Here is a 20040-nt window from a genome sequence, read left to right on the forward strand (position 1 = left end):
TTAGATACAAAAAGAATGATCGAGCGGATTTTGAAACATTAAATCCTCCAAGAATAAACTTCGTGCTCAATTCTATGAATGATTCAAAACACTTTGTTTTTCTGATTCAGTTTAGTAAGAGGAGGATGTGAGTACATTTCAAGACCCCAGGTTTAAAAGAATAGAAAGATTCGTCGGTTCTCAATTCAGAATAAAAAAATATTTGACCACTGAAATATAGAAATGTCTAAAAATCACAATGCATAGGGAACAGAAAAGCAAGGTTTCAAATGAAAAAACTTTGCCAACGATTTAAAAGACGGCATTATATTTCGAATGTGGAATCTTATATTATTATTTTTAGAACCATTTATTGCTAAATTCATATATTTGAATCTTATATTCAATTTTTATATTTTTTTCATTGATAATATCCCAATTCTATTCATATTTCTTCGGATGAAACCACTTTCTACTATTATATGAATAATTTTAATTCAATTGTATCTATCAATTTGTTTTAATTATTCCTGAATAGAGAGTTAAGTGATCATTCAAACTTTTATCGTAATGCAAAACGCAATTATTCGAATAAATATTCAATGAATATTCGAATATTCAAATGTAGTGGTAACTTAATAATAACATAAAAATTGTTGGCAATGTCATGCGACCCCTTTTCAACCACGCCACTGAATGAATTATCGTATTATTTCTGCGCCATCTATAGCTCATGATTCAGCGCCATCTATTATCGAGTTACTTCTCCACTTTGGGTAGTCAATAGTGTTCGATATATGCAACCCGTAAAACACCGGATCCAACTACAGTAGCGACCCGAAGTGACCAGTTCTTTGCCGTCAAACGGCGGTTGGCTTACTATCCATTCCTTATACTATGATTGAAGTCAATATCGCTCAAAAAACAACAGTATAAGAGGGAAAGAAGGAATTTATTTACCCCTCACGCAGTAGTTCCAGTTGCCCAGCTTGTGTGTATGCCTGGATCTAGAGTTGAATCGCTTCGACGATTGCGGTGATCCACTGCGCCCTTGGATTGGAATGCGTGGGATCGAGTTTCACTGGACGTCTGGATGTTTGAAATCTTGAATGTGTTTCACTTTTCTGAATTCCCTGAATTCAAATGTGGCTCGCTTTTCTGGATTCACTGGATTCAAATGTGTATCGCTTTTCTGGATTCACTGGATTCGAATGTGGCTCGCTTTTCTGGATTCGAATGTGTATCGCTTTTCTGGATTCAAATGTGTATCGCTTTTCTGGATTCACTGGATTCAAATGTGTATCGCTTTTTTGAATTCACTGGATTCAAATGTGGCTCGAATGGACCATGTTGGGTATTGTGTGGTTTTAAATTCAATTGTAAAACTTAAAACTGCGTTTATTTTGCTCGAGAGCATACAGCGTTAAAATGTATTGAAATTAGAGTAAAATTGAGATATTAACCCCTAGATTGCTAGCTCCATACTGCCATCTTCGTTCCATCTTCAGCGCCTCGGTGGTACTTGAAGTTCGGGGTCAGGGGTTGAGTATACAGGGTCGAAGTTAGGCGAGAAACAGGGTCGTATTTAGGCGTAAACACATTTTCATATTGAGATGTTTGGTTTTTGCTAAGGAAAATGAGGAAAGTTTTGTAAAATTGTCAAGCGTTCATTCCCATAACACTAGGAATAAAAAAATATTGTCAATTCCCAAACCTAAGACATCAAAATTTGAAATGTCACCCAAGTACCAGTGTATTAAGTTATTTAACCATCTACCTAGTAACATCAAGTCGCTGAATTTATTTAAATTCAAGAAAGTTGTTAAGTCTTTACTTCTAAAAAAGTGTTTTTATAGTGTTAATGAGTACTATAATGATAGACTAGAAAATGTCTGAATTGTTATTATTTTTGCATTTGTGTCTTTTCCTATACATACCTTGTTTGTCTAAAAGGATCAATAAACTATTATTATTATTATTTCTCAATCATCTTAATTTTATGCTTCTTCTTTCCCATTTATGCTGCTTCTTTTTATTGTTTATTTATTTCAATCTTTGGCAAAATGAAAGTACATTTGGGTAGAAAAAAACAATTATAATTATATTCTAAATATTCTTAATAAATCTGTTATAACATAAAACATATAAAAAATTATAAATTAGAATGTTGACTTGGTGTTAGGCCCCCACTATGTTCTGGACTATGCTTCTGTTTTTTTCTTTTTTTCTCCTTTTTTCTTTTCTTTCTTTCCTTATCCTCATCATGCCGTTTCTGCTTTTTATGTTTTTTTTCATGTGTATCTATGCCTGCATCAGTTACGGCAGTTTCCTGGTTTGGAGTACCTCCTTCTTTGTGTTTGTGCTTTTTATGTTTGTTTTTATTCTTTTTCACAGTAATTGTACTGGTATATCTGTATTGCTCTGGAAGCTGAAATTTAAGATAAATTCGAGATTAATTTTTATATTCAAAACATCTAACACATAATAAATACCATCAAAAGGTATATCTTGAAAATAATTTATTCTGTAATGCTTGACATGAATATATTCACACTCTAAAATAAATCATTGTCATCATTATATCCACTATGAACCCTAATCAACAAATTCTAGAGTATTAGGGGAATTGCGAAAAACGACTAGTTTCACCAAAACAAAAATGCCTATTAAGTACATCAGTTAGCAATGGATCTCATCATGATATTAGTGTCGGATTTCACCATACTCACTCTACATTTTTATGAGATTCAAACAGCACAAAACAAAAAGAAATATTCAAATTCAGTTGTAAAGTGACAAACTGCCACAAATGACGAAAACAAGTTATTGGGTCCACAGAATATACACACATCGGCAAAAGTCTTGGCCCCCTAGGTTTCTAAATAAACAATCTATGTTTTGGAAATGATATGAATATTTTCCTCTTTTTCAACTGCAATATATTTGAAAGAAAAAAAAGACAATAAGAAAAAATCTAAATTTATCGATTATTCATTTTAAATTAATTATCATTATTCCACAGCTGAATCCAAATTGAATAGTCCGTATTACCACCTCTTTTTTCAATCAACTGCCCAATACACCTAGGCATCCCACGAATCAAGTCATTAATGAAATTTTCAGTCATATCGTTTCATTCTTCCTGAAGGGCTAACTCAATTCCTGAAAAATTGAATGTGGGTGTTGGCGATTGGATATTGATCTCACTAAGTAATCCCATACGTGCTCAATTGGATTCATGTCTGATGAGTTTGCTGACCAGTTCATTATCTGGATATTGTTCTCTTGAAGAATGTTTTGGACCCTTCGTGTCAGTGTGAAGGAGTGTTATCATCCTTATAAAAGAAATTATCCTCAAATTCGGGGACCCAGGGGCCAGCACAATATTTTCCAATATTTCGGCAGAAAAAGCTTTTTTCGAAAAAGAAATTTCTTTTTCGATTCTGAAAATACGTCATAACACTGTTTGCGGTTTGGACCAAAAATGTACAGGGTGGGCAAATTTCGATGTTTTAGCACTACAACTTTTGAACCAGAGGAGATAGACAAAATCTGATACCCCCTTCTCGGTCTCTTTTTCTGAAAAACTAACAAGGGTAGTATTCATTTTTGGCCACCTTCTTTTGTTTTCGAGTTATAAGCGAAAATTGGAAAAATGGCGATATCGAAAAAGATTTATATCTCCGCTAATACTGATGATAGAGCTCTGAAATTGAAACATTACACAGGCACTTTTTTACGAAGAATCCAGTGGCGTGCTCATATTCTCAAAAGGGTTTTTAATTACGAAGCTATGACCCAAAGTTATGTTTTTTCAAATGGGAACACTAGATTTTTGTGCCATTTTTTGGGCGCTTAATTTTTCCTGATTTCAAAAATATATAATATCGTATGATTCGTATCAATATAAATAATAGAAAATGGTTAAAAACCTTTTTTTTACCTAAGAGTCTCAATATTTCTATGGTTTCAACTGTTGATGAGCACAGAAAAATTGAGCTTTCTATAACAAGAGCAGTGTCATTCCTTCAATCTGATTATTTCTATGCTTTTCACTAATTTCTACAGAATTCAAATATTCATCTATTGAATTCGGTGCGAAATATCGAGAAGAGATGTCGACTATGCATTGTGCAATTGTTGTCATTATTAGGTTAAATATTATTTCTTGTTTGTTCCCTCGTAATTGAATTATTGAGTTCAATCATATATGCGTTGTTTCATATGCTATTTAAAATGGATTGGTACTTGTGCATATTCATTCTGGAGACCTATGTAAATATTCTTCTGATACATCCATCTCAATACAAATCTTTCGATTGAAACATTCGATCTTATGGATCTTTTCGTTATTTCCAAATCAATTTTTAGATAAAAAATTTATAAAACATATCTAGATTCGAATTTTGTAGAAATTAGTGAAAAGCATAGAAATAATCAGATCGACGGAATGACACTGCTCTTGTGATACAAAGCTCAATTTTTCTGTGCTCATCAACAGTTGAAACCATAGAAATATTGAGATTCTTAGGTAAAAAAAGGTTTTTAACCATTTTCTATTATTTATATTGATACGAATCATACGATATTATATATTTTTGAAAACAGGAAAAATTAAGCTTTCATAAAATGGAAGAAATCTAGTGTTCCCATTTGAAAAAACATAACTTTGGGTCATAGCTTCGTAATTAAAAACCCTTTATGGAATATGAGCACGCCACTGGATTCTTCGTAAAAAAGTGCCTGTGTAATGTTTTAATTTCAGAGCTCTATCATCAGTATTAGCGGAGATATAAATGTTTTTCGATATCGCCATTTTTCTAATTTTCGCTTATAACTCGAAAACAAAAGAAGGTGGCTAAAAATGGATACTACCCTTGTTAGCTTCCCAGAAAAAGAGACCGAGAATGGGGTATCAGATTATATCTATCTCCTCTGGTTCAAAAGTTGTAGTGCTAAAACACCGAAATTTGCCCACCCTGTACAGGGTGTTCATAAGAAGATCATGAACTTGGACAACTCAAATTCATCAAAACTCGAGATTTTCAAATTAGAACCTACATTTCTTATTATTTCAGTCGATTCTACATACAAAAATAGTGAGCTGCGATCTTCACTTTGTCTTTCAGATCTGGGCATTTGCCCCCTTCTTAGCTGCAGGCGTAGGTCACTCCTGTCTACAAGAAGGGTGACAAATTGTGCCCCAATAACTACTGCCCTATCAAATTAACTTCCGTCACCTCGAGGTATGTGAACTTTTGATAACAAATAATATGACCAAGGTCTTATTCTTCCTGACACTCTTCCGGATCCCTCTGTCATCAGCAACTTGCAGTAGAATATAGATAAATGGATCAAAGCTTTCGTTGATGGTATTCCCACTGATATCATCTACCTCGACTTTTCAAAGGTTTCGATTGTGTTCCTTATGGACGCCTCCTCTCCAAGCTTGAGCATTTTGGAATCAGAGAACATTTGTTATGGTGGATTGAGGCTTTTCTTCAGGGAAAGAGTTTCTCTGTTTAAGTGTCAAACACTTTATCTTCGCCTAGACCTGTGGCCAGCGGTGTACCCCAGGGACAGTTCTGAGTCCTCTCCCCTTCTCGGTCTACACGATTTACCCCAAAGTTTGAGGTCACCTTGCGGACGACACGAGGCTCTTGAACAATTCTATCTCAGGTTATAAAGTGCTCCAGGCGAACCTGAATATTTTTTCTCTCCGACTCGACTGCTCCAAAAATTGGTTGCTTCCACTGAACCTTGAAAAGCGCGTAGTTCCTCACATTGGCAATCAGAACCCGAAGCATCACTATTTTCTCGCATCAGCTAACTACAACAGAAACACATGAGGACCTAGGATTAACCATCACGCCTGCCTCTGGATCCTACTAATTCATTATCGATTGATACGTTTATAATCGGTAGCCTTCCGTCTCCTCACCATAGTAACTATGGTGAGGAGAAGGGAGGAGTACCGATTATTAACGTATCACCCTAAATTTAAACTTGTCTCTTCATGTAAAGAAACTATCATCCAGGGCAAGGAGTCTCGTCTTTAGGGTCCCAAAATGTTTTCGTGGTTGTTATCCCACTGTCTGTTGTAGCTTATTTATTTAAGACCAATCCTCGAACTTACTAGTCCTGCCCGGTACCCTACCCTAAAGACTGATATGAAGCAACTAGAGGCGGATTGTCTGCAAATGTGGTTTGTGCTCCTAGTGTGAACGTCTTCAAGAACAGATTTGATTTGCATGGATTCTGCCCACTGTTTTTCGTGTAACTTTTTTTAGTCAATTACCTACTTATTGTATCTTTTTTTTTATTCTGAGCTTCAAAGGCATACCCTCAGATATTGTCATTCGATTAATAATAAAGATAAAAAATGTGAGTGAAACTATCAAAATATGAAAAAGTAAAGTTATTGAGCAATAATTAAAATTTTATGAACAACTATTAAAACTACATCGCAATTAACGGTCCTGCTCAGAATTTCCCCCAATATTCACAATAAACAACCCCAAACAATTGTTTATTTCGCGGTCGACCAAGCTAGCCCAAATCGTCACACATATAGCCTTGCAGAATTTTTGAGTTGACAGGTTGTGTCCTCTACACGAAGTCTATTGAATATCCCCACAATAAATAATCTTATGGTGTAGACTGTAGAGTCTGGTAACCTCGGCGGCCGGTATACCGCAAAAATGCAAGATATATTTATGCCTTTAGAGTTCCCTCAATAAAATAGGGGCCTACTAAATACCTCCCAATATTTCCACACCAAGCATTGACTTTAAAAATATTTTGAAAATTTCATTGTCGGTTGACGATTAACTTGACCAAGGATCAATTTGTAGTCGTGGAAACTGTTATGTTATAAAATCCTTCTAACCACGTAGCAAAATTGTTTGTGGTATTACTAATATCATTAATTGAGGATCTTCATTTAATAAGTGAGCATTCACTGGTCACTGGTTTGCTCCTGTTCCATTTTGACCTTAAGAAAGAACCATACAAATGCATGTTACGTACAAGCAAAGCGAATTCTTTGAGGTCTGGACAGCAATTATTAGGATACTAATATTGTGATATATTGTAATATATTGTGAGTTGATGGTGCATGTATATCTCTCGGTTGTCAGATTAAATTCAAGTTTATTCGGGTGATTGTTTGAAAAAATTCGGTGGAAACTGTGACTTGGGCCTTTTAAATTCTGGTTTGTGTTCGACACGTAAGAAAATCTTCATTTTTAGAAGTTTTTCTCTGAATTCAGGCAATACTGTTTTTCATCTCCTGTCCCATTGTTTATTTTCTTAGAGGTGAAAATCGCATAATTCTTCGTGACAAACCTCTGATTGCGCCGACGTTTTGAGTTGAAAGTCGGTACGCAATCCTTCCCCACCTCTTTGTGGCGCACGGGCGATCTGCTTGTGTGGTTAGTGGATGTTCGCTGGCCTGCTGTTGGTAGTCTGCTGCATATGCTGGATTGGCGTACTACGTGTTTAAGACTTTAACGGATAAACGTCGAGTTATATATTACTCGTAAATTCCTCCTTTGCTTTTCCCTCCGTCCTCGTTTTCTTGTTTTCCATGGCCCTCCCCCTCTGTTGGAGTCTCTCGTAAAGGCCCACGAGAGTGAAGAGTTTACCTTACTTCCTTTCCCACAAATAATTTGAAATTGAAATTTATTGTTCGTACACCTGCAATAGCAGCCAAAGATACACCTTATCAATAATGTCTGAAAACACCTCATGCGCGAACTGCACGAAGCCGGTGCTGCCTTCGGATAGCATGAAACTTCAGTGCGACGGCTGCAAGAGACTGATCCACGTCACTTGTACAGACCTACCGCAGGACGATCGCGTTACTCGTCGTCGAGTTAAATGTTTGAAGGTTCTATGTAACTCTTGCGGTGCAAATCTTGAGGCCTCTCTTGATATCAAAGGTCTGATAGAGTCATTCAAAAACGATATACGTAGAGAACTTGAGGATGTTAAATTAAAAATTGAGACATTAAATGAGAAGCTCACTGCTGTCGAAGGCTCAGCTGTCGAAAACTCTAAGTCTGTGCAGTCCTCTGATGTTGTTATTCAAGAGGTACTGGACAGATTGAATCGGGCCAAAAATGTGTTTATCAGGGGGGTCCCTGAACTTGCGGGAGACGTGAATGCTGGGAGGAAGCATGACGGATCGGTGGTGACGGAGGTGCTCAATACTGTAAACTGTCCAGCTAAGCCTATCACCATTTTTCGAGTGGGCAAACCCAACGTTGCAAACAAGTATCCACGTATGATTAAGTTGGTAATGCCAAGCGAGCACGATGCTCGAACCATTTTAAGGAATAAGAAAAATTTAATTGGGAAAAGTTCCACTTCGAAATTATCTATCATAAGTGACCAGACTCCCTCTCAGGTTCAGCTCAGTAGCTGAACCTGAGAGGTATAGTCTATTCAGTAATAGACTATACGCGGGGGACACCGTAGATTGGATAGCCCTCTTAAATACATGTAACGACGTTGACATCCTCTGGGACAGATTTTACTCAACCGTAACTGCATCTATTGATAAGAACTCCCGCAGCAAATTGTGCCGAAAAAACCCTCTTAAGCCATGGATAAATACCGAAATAATGTCACTCATACATCATAAAAAGAGGCTTTGGAGGAGATACAAAAGATCAAGAGCCCCAGAGGATTATCAAACTCATCGAAATTTTTCTAAACACCTGGTATCAGCACTAAAGTCTTCACGACGTGAGTTTGAGGAATCTATCGCAAACTCTGAAAACGGTAAAAAACTATACAAGTTCATACGATCCAACCTGAATACCAAAGTAAGCATTCCGCTCTTGCGAAAACCTGACGGTTCCCTGTCCTCTACAAACACCGAGTCGGCTGAAGTTTTGGCTGACTCTTTCACAAGCTCCTTTTCAGTTGAGCCTCCAGATGGTCAACTGCCGCGGATTAGGGCAGAACGACTGCGTGATAGTCTGAACCACGTGACGTTTACTTCGGAAAAGATTAAAAATCATTTGTCGAATATTAAACCAAACTCATCTCCTGGTTTGGATGGAATAAGCTCCTTTTTTCTCAACAAATTTTCCGAGGTTCTCTGCTCTCCATTGTCAACAATCATGTCTGTCTCTTTCGCAAAATCGCAAATCCCACGTGCCTGGAGGGCCTCTGTCACTGCTGTTTTCAAAAAGGGTGATAAACTCAATCCAATCAACTACAGGCCCATTAGTCTTCTTTCCGTGCCTTCCAAAGTAATGGAATCAATAATTGTGGAAGATATGTCAAAATTTCTATCAAAACACCAAATCATTCCATCGGAGCAACATGGTTTCGTCAAAGGTAAGTCCACCACCAGCAATCTTCTACAGTGCCTGAACGATTGGACGACTGCTTACGATAAGAAAATACCGACAGACATCGTTTATCTTGACTTTGCCAAGGCCTTCGACAGGGTCCCAGTGCGGAGGCTAATGCATAAACTCGACACATTCGGTATCCGGGGCCAACTAAGCCTATGGATTCAAGATTACTTGACGGACCGGACTTTCACTGTCAAGGTGGGTCATTATTTTTCTTCGGACAGACAAGTCACAAGTGGGGTTCCCCAGGGGTCTATTCTTGGCCCACTCCTCTTCGTTGTTTATGCAAGTGATCTTGCGCTTCATATAAAGTCCCGCAAGTCGTTTTATGCCGATGATACTAAACTGTATGGAAATGCCATAGTAGAGCATCAATTCCTTCAAGAAGACCTAGATTCGATTAGTCAGTGGTGTGAGGAATGGCTGATACCTCTTAATGTCGACAAATGCGTTGTACTTCACCAAGGAAAGAACAATCCACTCCGCACGTACACGATAAACGGTCAACCGTTACGCATAGTGTCCTCACATGTGGACTTGGGAGTGACTATTAACGCTGACCTAACTTGGTCCGAACACATAATATCCACATGCAAGCGCGCCAATACGCTGATCTACCTCATCCGCAAAACGTTCTCCCATTTATCATATTCAAGTTCGATAAAACTATACAGAACCTACGTTCGTCCAATTATGGAGTATGCAGGTTCAGTGTGGTGTCCGGTCTTGGTGCGCGACAGGAACTTGTTGGAGAGTGTTCAGCGTCGAGCCACGCGTATGACTTTTGGTGAAGTGCGGCCAACCTATCCCGAAAGACTGAGGATGGCACAACTGATAGCTTTTGACCAACGTCGACTCCGTGGGGACCTTGTCATATCTTTCCGTATAGCCAAGTACAATTATGCTAACCTTAGAGAACTTCTCATCTTCAACAATGATCCGCGGTTGAGAGGTCACACTTTCAAATTGAAAAAGGAGAAGTTTGCCACAAGACAGAGACAATATTTTTTGTTCAACCGTATATTCGAGACATGGAATGGCTTACCTGGTGATGTAGTGAATTCTGACTCAGTGAATAGTTTTAAAAACAAAATAGAAAGTTGCTTATTTGGTTAATTTGTTTCTATGCATATGATAATTGTTTTCTTTTTTTCTCTGCATGCATTCAGTCAGCTTATTGATTTCTTTGGTTTTTAGGCTTACATAGGACTTAGACCTCAGCCTTCATTTATATGTAATAAAAATAATAATAATAATACTGCTGGGAATAAAGCCTTCTGCTCCATCTCGCATTTCTCTTGCATTCTCCATAACCTAGGATCATTTCAGTTTTTTCCAATAAACTGTATAGGAGCATGATGCTCACTTGAAAGCTTTTCAAATTTTATCAATGAGAAACAGTCAACAACTTGGCAAGGATCGTTGCCGTAAATACTTTTATGTCCTATGTTGATTATTTAAAATGAACCTGTATATCTGTATTGAGGTTTGAGATTTTGAGCATGGTCTTTCGAGTGTTTGGAAATTTTAATTGTTATTAATAAAATAAAATATAGTCTGTAATGAATTGTGTACTTTCTTTTTCATATTTCAAGTTTTACTTACCCCATATTCACCTAAAACATTCAGAAATGATATCATTAGCAACACTAATCCCATTGTAAGATATGTCAGATCAAAGCTATTAAAATTCCCTAGAGAAGGATAAATATTTGTTTTAGTACGAGGTGTTACAAAAAATAAGATATATTTTGTGGAGAATTTTTTGGTTGTTTCTATTATCTATGTGGACTCTCGTTAACTCGAAACACCACGGAACCAAGATTTTTCGTCGAGTTACGAATAGTTCGACATAGGCATATTCGAGTTATACAGCTCATTCTTGATTAAATTCGACTTACAGAGACTTACCAAATGGTAATTCGAGATATAGAGGTAAAGAATAGTGATGTTTTTTATCTTGTATGAAATTTTCCGAATAAACATCTATCCATCTATCTATTTATTCCCTACAATAAGAGTAGATCGTACATATTTGATGAATTTACTGAAAAATGAATTGACAATAGAAAATTTCGCAATAAAATAAATCAACGTGTCTTTGTGTTGACAAAAGCCAATTGACGAATTCTGAATATTTCAAGATTTTATCTGATGAAGAAGTCCCATTATACTCTAAAACATCAAAAGAGTTAATTAATTCATAGTGTTATTCTTCGTTTCTTTTTTGGTAACATTTTTTTCATCCTGACAAATTATTGTAATTATTGCGCAGGAACATTTTATTCAAATTGTTTGAGCTTGTTTCAGTAATTGAGAGTGAAAACTCTAAATAAGTTTTCCGTAAAAATTCAAATCTACCGAGAGGTCTCTCAGAGGCTTAGGAAAGTCGGGATAAAAAACATTAAACAAAAATTGTATTTCCAACAACCTTTACATAACTGAGCAACAAATAAAACAAAATTCTATAAAACCTCACAATGCAATTATTTACAACTACAACTACGCAACTAAGACAACAACGATGACAGAACGTCATCCCAAAATCACGCATCATGACCATAGAAGAAGCCAGTCACAGCAATCACAACATCCAACTTCAGCAGAAGCCGGAATGAAAACAAGCAACTCACGAAATGAAAGTCAACACAATAAAGAATTCCAAATGGTAATATGTAAACGAACATCAAATCGGAAAAGGCCAAATGTAGGAACTGGACCTATCTCTAGCAAAGCACAAAACAATAGATTTCCGTCAATCAAACCCAATAAAGACGACAAAAAATTGTGGTTGTTCATCTCAAAGGTCAAGGAATCAGTGAGGGAACAAGACATAATGCAGTTCATAGCGGAAAGAGCCAATATAAGCAGTAACACTATTAATGTCAAAACCCAGGAAACAAACTGGGGTTGATTTGTCATCCCTTATATCCGAAAATTTTATAAGTCGGGAACCGTTCTCCGGAGCACAACCATATTTGGCATGCGGAATCGTTATTCCGATATGATTAACCACTGAAAAAATCAGAGACTCGCATAGGGATACAGGGGTTGATTTGTCATCCCTTATATCCGAAAATTTTATAAGTCGGGAACCGTCCGCCAGAGCATACCTATTTTTGGTATTCGGAATCGCTATTCTGATGTGATTAACCACTGAAAAAATCAGCGACTCGCATAGGGATACAGGGGTTGATTTGTCATCCCTTATATCCGAAAATTTTATAAGTAGGGAACCGTTCGCCGGAGCACAACCAAATTTGGCATGCGGAATCGTTATTCTGATGTGAATAACCACTGAAAAACTCAGCTACTCGCATAGGGATACAGGGGTTGATTTGTCATCCCTTATATCCGAAAATTTTATAAGTCGGAAATCGTTCGCCGGAGCACAACCATATTTGGCATGCGGAATCGTTATTCTAATGTGATTAATCACTGAAAAAATCAGCGACTCGCATAGGGATACAGGGGTTGATTTGTCATCCCTTATATCCGAAAATTTTATAAGTCGGAAATCGTTCGCCGGAGCACAACCATATTTGGCATGCGGAATCGTTATTCTGATGTGATTAATCCCTGAAAAAATCAGCGACTCGCATAGGGATACAGGGGTTGATTTGTCATCCCTTATATCCGAAAATTTTATAAGTAGGGAACCGTTCGCCGGAGCATAACAATATTTGGCATGCGGAATCGTTATTCCGATATGATTAACCATTGAAAAAATCAGGGACTCGCATAGGGATACAGGGGTTGATTTGTCATCCCTTATATCCGAAAATTGTATGAGTCGGGAACCGTTCGCCGGAGCACAACCATATTTGGCATGCGGAATCGTTATTCTGATATGATTAACCACTGAAAAAATCAGCGACTCGCATAGGGATACAGGGGTTGATTTGTCATCCCTTATATCCGAAAATTTTATAAGTAGGGAACCGTTCGCCGGAGCACAACAATAATTGGCATGCGGAATCGTTATACCGATATGATTAACCACTGAAAAAATCAGGGACTCGCATAGGGATACAGGGGTTGATTTGTCATCCCTTATATCCGAAAATTGTATGAGTCGGGAACCGTTCGCCGGAGCACAACCATATTTGGCATGCGGAATCGTTATTCTGATATGATTAACCAATGAAAAAATAAGCGACTCGCATAGGGATACAGGGGTTGATTTGTCATCCCTTATATCCGAAAATTTTATAAGTAGGGAACCGTTCGCCGGAGCACAACAATATTTGGCATGCGGAATCGTTATTCCGATATGATTAACCACTGAAAAAATCAGGGACTCGCATAGGGATACAGGGGTTGATTTGTCATCCCTTATATCCGAAAATTGTATGAGTCGGGAACCGTTCGCCGGAGCACAACCATATTTGGCATGCGGAATCGTTATTCTGATATGATCAACCTCTTGAAAAAGCAGCGACTCGCATAGGGATACAGGGGTTTTTCTCGATTTCGCAACAACAAATGATTAATTCATAATAACAATTCAAAATCTCTGTACGAAGAGCCAGCAATTTATTTTCCGATAACTTAGATGCGAATAATGAATTGGTTATTGAAAAAGATTACGTAGAAGTCCCAATTAATAAAAACAACACTCATTTTGTACTAATCATGCTCGACGTCAATACCGAAAAATTTTCATTCATGGATTCCTTGAGAAGAACGGAAATTCAAGCTGAACAAAGAAAATTTCAATATTTCGAGAGATTCAAACGATTAATAAATGGAAATGAAGAAGTTGTAGAGAAACCCATAATATATCAAGGAAATAATTTCAATTGTGGAATGTTCATATTGTATTACTTCACAAAATACCTTTTGGCAGAACCGTTAAACGACAAGGTTAACATTAATAACTTCCGCAATATTCTTAAAAGGTTTTTCCTAGAGAAATCATCAAAAATGCAAGATAGATGTTTGTATTGCTCAAGACAATCTGACTTCGATATATATATATATATGTATGCAGAAGTTGCAGAAGGAAGGTGCATATTTCATGCCTAACGAACAATCCTGACCCCCGCAAGGAATTCATAAATAGAATATGTGATATATGCCGAATTTATTAGAGAAAACTACTGAAATCTGAACAAGCTATCATGAAATATGCCTATCGGGGAAATCATGTAAAAAAAAACGCGCCATGCTTTTTACCTCAAGGTGGCGTGGAAACGAATGCTATTTGATATTTTCGGATATAAGGGATGACAAATCAACCCCTGTATCCCTATGCGAGTCGCAGATTTTTTCAGTGGTTAATCATATCCGAATAACGATTCCGCATGCCAAATATGGTTGTGCTCCGGAGAACGGTTCCCGACTTGTACAACTTTCGGATATAAGGGATGACAAATCAACCCCTGTATCCCTATGCGAGTCGCTGATTTTTTCAGTGGTTAATCATATCCGAATAACGATTTCGCATGCCAAATATGGTTGTGCTCCGGCGAACGGTTCCCGACTTGTACAACTTTCGGATATAAGGGATGACAAATCAACCCCTGTATCCCTATGCGAGTCGCTGATTTTTTCATTGGTTAATCACATCAGAATAACTATTCCGCATGCCAAATATGGTTATGCTCCGGCGAACGGTTCCCGACTTGTACAATTTTCGGATATAAGGGATGACAAATCAACCCCTGTATCCCTATGCGAGTCGCTGATTTTTTCAGTTCATATCCGAATAACGATTCCGCATGCCAAATATGGTTGTGCTCCGGAGAACGGTTCCCGACTTATAAAATTTTCGGATATAAGGGATGACAAATCAACCCCTGTATCCCTATGCGAGTCGCTGATTTTTTCAGTGGTTAATCATATCCGAATAACGATTCCGCATGCCAAATATGGTTGTGCTCCGGCGAACGGTTCCCGACTTATTGAATTTTCGGATATAAGGGATGACAAATCAACCCCTGTATCCCTATGCGAGTCGCTGATTTTTTCAGTGGTTAATCATATCCGAATAACGATTCCGCATGCCAAATATGGTTGTGCTCCGGCGAACGGTTCCCGACTTATTGAATTTTCGGATATAAGGGATGACAAATCAACCCCTGTATCCCTATGCGAGTCGCTGATTTTTTCAGTGGTTAATCATATCCGAATAACGATTTCGCATGCCAAATATGGTTGTGCTCCGGCGAACGGTTCCCGACTTGTACAACTTTCGGATATAAGGGATGACAAATCAACCCCTGTATCCCTATGCGAGTCGCTGATTTTTTCAGTGATTAATCACATCAGAATAACGATTCCGCATGCCAAATATGGTTGTGCTCCGGCGAACGATTTCCGACTTATAAAATTTTCGGATATAAGGGATGACAAATCAACCCCTGTACCCCTATGCGAGTAGCTGAGTTTTTCAGTGGTTAATCACATCAGAATAACGATTCCGCATGCCAAATATGGTTGTGCTCCGGCGAACGGTTCCCTACTTATAAAATTTTCGGATATAAGGGATGACAAATCAACCCCTGTATCCCTATGCGAGTCGCTGATTTTTTCAGTGGTTAATCATATCGGAATAACGATTCCGCATGCCAAATATGGTTGTGCTCCGGAGAACGGTTCCCGACTTATAAAATTTTCGGATATAAGGGATGACAAATCAACCCCTGTATCCCTATGCGAGTCGCTGATTTTTTCAGTGGTTAATCATATCCGAATAACGATTCCGCATGCCAAATATGGTTGTGCTCCGGCGAACGGTTCCCGACTTATTGAATTTTCGGATATAAGGGATGACAAATCAACCCATGTATCCCTATGCGAGTCGCTGATTTTTTCAGTGGTTAATCATATCCGAATAACGATTTCGCATGCCAAATATGATTATGCTCCGACAAATACTTTCTGAAATAGAGAAATGTAGATAAACATGAATGAAAACTTCATTAATTCCCAGAAATAAATTCTATAATTGATTTTTCTGTATACCATTCCATTGTTTCGCTTCAAAATCATCAACTACGAAATCCTCATGTCCTCTATTGCATGTTGTAACGTTATTTCAATATAAATTTCGGCTTTTGTCAGTACGCCACTGGTGACCGCGTTCGGATGTTTCCGTCAAACGGTCTGCTGGAAACGGTCTGCTAGGTTCACACCCGTGATGCCCAGCACATTACGGACTCGAAGTTACCGCACATTTGAATAGAACTTATCCCAACCGGTGGATTGGAAGAGAAGGTGAAATTTTGTGGCCTTCTCGTTCGCCTGACCTGAATCCTATGGACTTTTATTATTGGGGCTGTCTAAAAGACAAATTATACGCAAACCAGTAATGAAGCCGAACGCATCCGCAATTCGGCTTCATCACGTATGGGTGTTGCGTATACTTTGTCTTTTAGGCAGCCCCAATATTAAAAGTCCAGAGGATTTAGGTCTTCATGTACCCATCCTTGGTACAGGAAGACTCGTCGCTCCAAATAATAATATTAAAAAAATCTGGATTGCATGATGTTTTCCAAAATTTGCCGGCAAAATTTAATTTCGTTGAGGTGAATAATTATGCGAGTAATATTTTCGGACGTAAACAATTGCCATTGTTCACTAAGTAATGCAACATCGAAGATTTCTTAACAGAATTGACAAACTTGATTTTGTCAGAAACGTACCCATTTGGATAAAAACAGCCATATCTTTTTTCTTTGAATAACAAATGACTTGTGTGATACCTCTTTGAAATCACTATAAAATAGACAATTTATTGGTGTAATGTGCAGCAGTAGCTCGGTACATTTTTTTTTCCACTACGATGGGCTAAACTTCATGAACAAAATAATCCACTACCAAAATTTCCAATAAAAATATTTTTCATAGCCCCCCTTTAAAATTTTCGGAGGATGTTTTTAATGTAAACGTTGAAATCGTTCTTCAGCAATATTTTACTGAAAAAATTAACCAGAAAGATGTAAAATTGTACCAACCGTATGGGCAAAACTATTGAAAGGAGCAAAAATTCACTATTTTCAAAAAAAAAATATCACGAAAACGGTATTCTTTCGAGAAAGAATACCGTTTTCGAGATACAGGGTGTCCCGTAAAGACCACGTCAAACCGAGGTTTGACGTGGTCTTTACGGGACACCCTGTATAACAACGGAACCACTGAAACAATGTTAAAAGAACTAGATAAACTTTTAAAGAAAAAAGAAAACCAATATGTCATCATTACTGCAGACCTAAACATCAATATGTTAGAAAACTCCAAAGAAAGAATAGAAGTAAAAAATCTCTCCAGTTGTTACGTTATCAAACAGACAGTATTCAAACCAATAAGCAAGAATGCTTATTGGTCGGTAATTGTTAAAATCAGATGAGTCTTCTTGCTTGAGTATCGGCTTCACCACTGCTATCTTGAGTTTCGAGAACGATAGTAGAAACCATCGTTCTCGAAAGTTTTTGAAATTGCTACAGTCTAGTGGAATCCTTCATGGTGAACACACGTGCATTCTTTGATTAGAACGATTATCTTTGACAACGGTACAAAATTTCGCGATCAAATTCATACGGTGCCGCAGATTTCGAGAAATTTTTCTCAAGAATGATTTCCGATGAAAAATCCACCGAAAAAAGTTCGGATGAAACTGTGGACGATGATCCATCGATTAAGAAGCCTTCCAATCGGAAACGTAAGAAGAAAGGAATAACTAAAAACGAAAACAAAAAAGTCAACGATAACAAAACTCCTGAGACAGAAATCAACCAACCGCATCTATAACCACAAAAAAAAATCCAAGAAAACATTGTCGCTATGGAAACAGACATCCCATCTCATTCTTCCACACAAAACATCTCAACTACTAAAGGAAACCATACACGTCAAGAAAACACTAAAGTACAACCACAAACAAATCACAACAACAAGACTGCCTTTAGAAATTATTCAGTAAGAATGAACGAACTAAACAAAACGGAATACAAACAACTATTTTATAGTTATATATATAGCAAATGAAAACTTAATCAGACAGAATCAAAATAGCAGATGAATGGAACAAGAAATTCCCAGAATCCTCGGATATTGTCATAAAAACCAAAATCGGCTACCTTATCAAATCCAACAATGAGAAAGAAAAAATCTTAAATGCATTAGAAGAGATGAAAACCCAGAAAACCATCACCCAATTCAAACAGACTAAACCGTACATCCAAGGAAAAGAAAGACCAGAACCACAGCAAACTTTCTCAGTAGTAATAACCGGCGTTGAAAAATCTATACATGATGAAGAAATTAACGAACATCTTAATAAATTGAATTTAAAGCACAGATTTTGCCGAAGAATCATATCTAGGAATTACAATATGCCCACTACTTACATAAGAATCATCACAGGTGAAGCTACAACATCCGAAAGACTACTCAATGAAGGAATGTTCTTCAAAAATAGGCACTATCCAGTATACGTACGTCATCCTCCTGAGCCCACATCAATTCAACAGATGCCAAAAACTCGATCATATCACAGAAAACTGCACCCAACCAGCAAAATGTAACAAATGTCAAGGCGCCCACAAAACATCACAGTGCAAAACCAATCTACCACCTAAGTGCAGTGCCTGCGGTTCTGAAGAACACCAGGCATGGTCAGGCAAATGTCCAAAACATCCTAAAAAACCCATCGAAGGTATTCCGAATGCAACCATAAGACCTCTTAATAAAATGACCAGGGAAATAGAAGACTTACATATGAAAAATAACAGAATACATGCACCTATAACTATACATGATGAAATCGTGAATACATATATAAGAAAATTGAACAAGCCCAAAAACATCAACAGGGAGGAACTACTGCAGAAACTAAAAAGAAGATTCCTGACACAATTTAAAGTAGACACTACTGCAGTTTTTTCAGGTAACCGATTGTATATACTCATGTTCGATGTGGAAGATCAGAACGAACCGTCACCAACAGAACCTACTGACAACAAAATAAACCGCCAAATTCAACTCTTATATTAAAATTCTCTACAACAATATCAATAGTTATTTACCTAAAAAATATCTGATCAACAACTTTATTGAAGAGAATGAGATATGATGTGCTCTGTTCGTAGAAGCCAAAATAAAAAAGGAACATAACATCTCCCACAGAGATTGGGATATTATTCAGAAGCTAGGACATACAGTTACCAATACTCAAGGCTGTAGTATAGTACAGTGCCACCCCAACCTGAAAATGGGTAAGAACAATTCACCTAGTCTAAATAACAACCTCAATGAAGCAACATATTTCACAATCCCTTTTAAAAATAATAAACTGCACATATTTTTGATATACATACACCCTCATTCCAAAATCGACGAAACTATATTCACAAAAGCAGCCTTATATAAATATTCTATAATTATCGGTGACTTCAATCCAAATCGAATGAAAAAAAGACAAATTAACAAATTTCTCCAGAGCGGTTCCTTCAAAAAATATATGACACCACCAACGTTCTTGATGGATAGTAACCCTGATAGTACCCCAGATTTGTTGTTATACTCTACAAATTTAGAAAGTAACATCATAGATATAGAGCTTGTACCAGATTTGGGTTCCGATCACCTAGGAATGGTTATTACATTAGACATGAACACACAGCCAAAAGAGACTCAAAAGAAAAAAACGTTTCAATTCGACAAATGCAAGGTCAATAAAGTGAAT

The 20040-nt window shown here is 37.4% G+C and overlaps 1 protein-coding gene across 1 annotated transcript in view; it reads right to left on the bottom strand.

Moving 5' to 3' along the window:
* Window positions 1-2078: 2078 nt before the first annotated feature.
* LOC123680124 (mediator of RNA polymerase II transcription subunit 19) overlaps window positions 2079-20040 on the bottom strand; it is a 30877-nt gene continuing 12915 nt past the window's right edge. The window contains exon 3 of the mRNA XM_045617832.1: window positions 2079-2407. Within this exon, the coding sequence (XP_045473788.1) occupies window positions 2132-2407 (276 nt within the window). The 3' untranslated portion in view covers window positions 2079-2131. The remainder of the gene's footprint in view (window positions 2408-20040) is intronic.

This window comes from Harmonia axyridis, chromosome 5 (assembly GCF_914767665.1).
Source record: "Harmonia axyridis chromosome 5, icHarAxyr1.1, whole genome shotgun sequence".
Classification (NCBI taxonomy): Eukaryota; Metazoa; Arthropoda; class Insecta; order Coleoptera; family Coccinellidae; genus Harmonia; species Harmonia axyridis.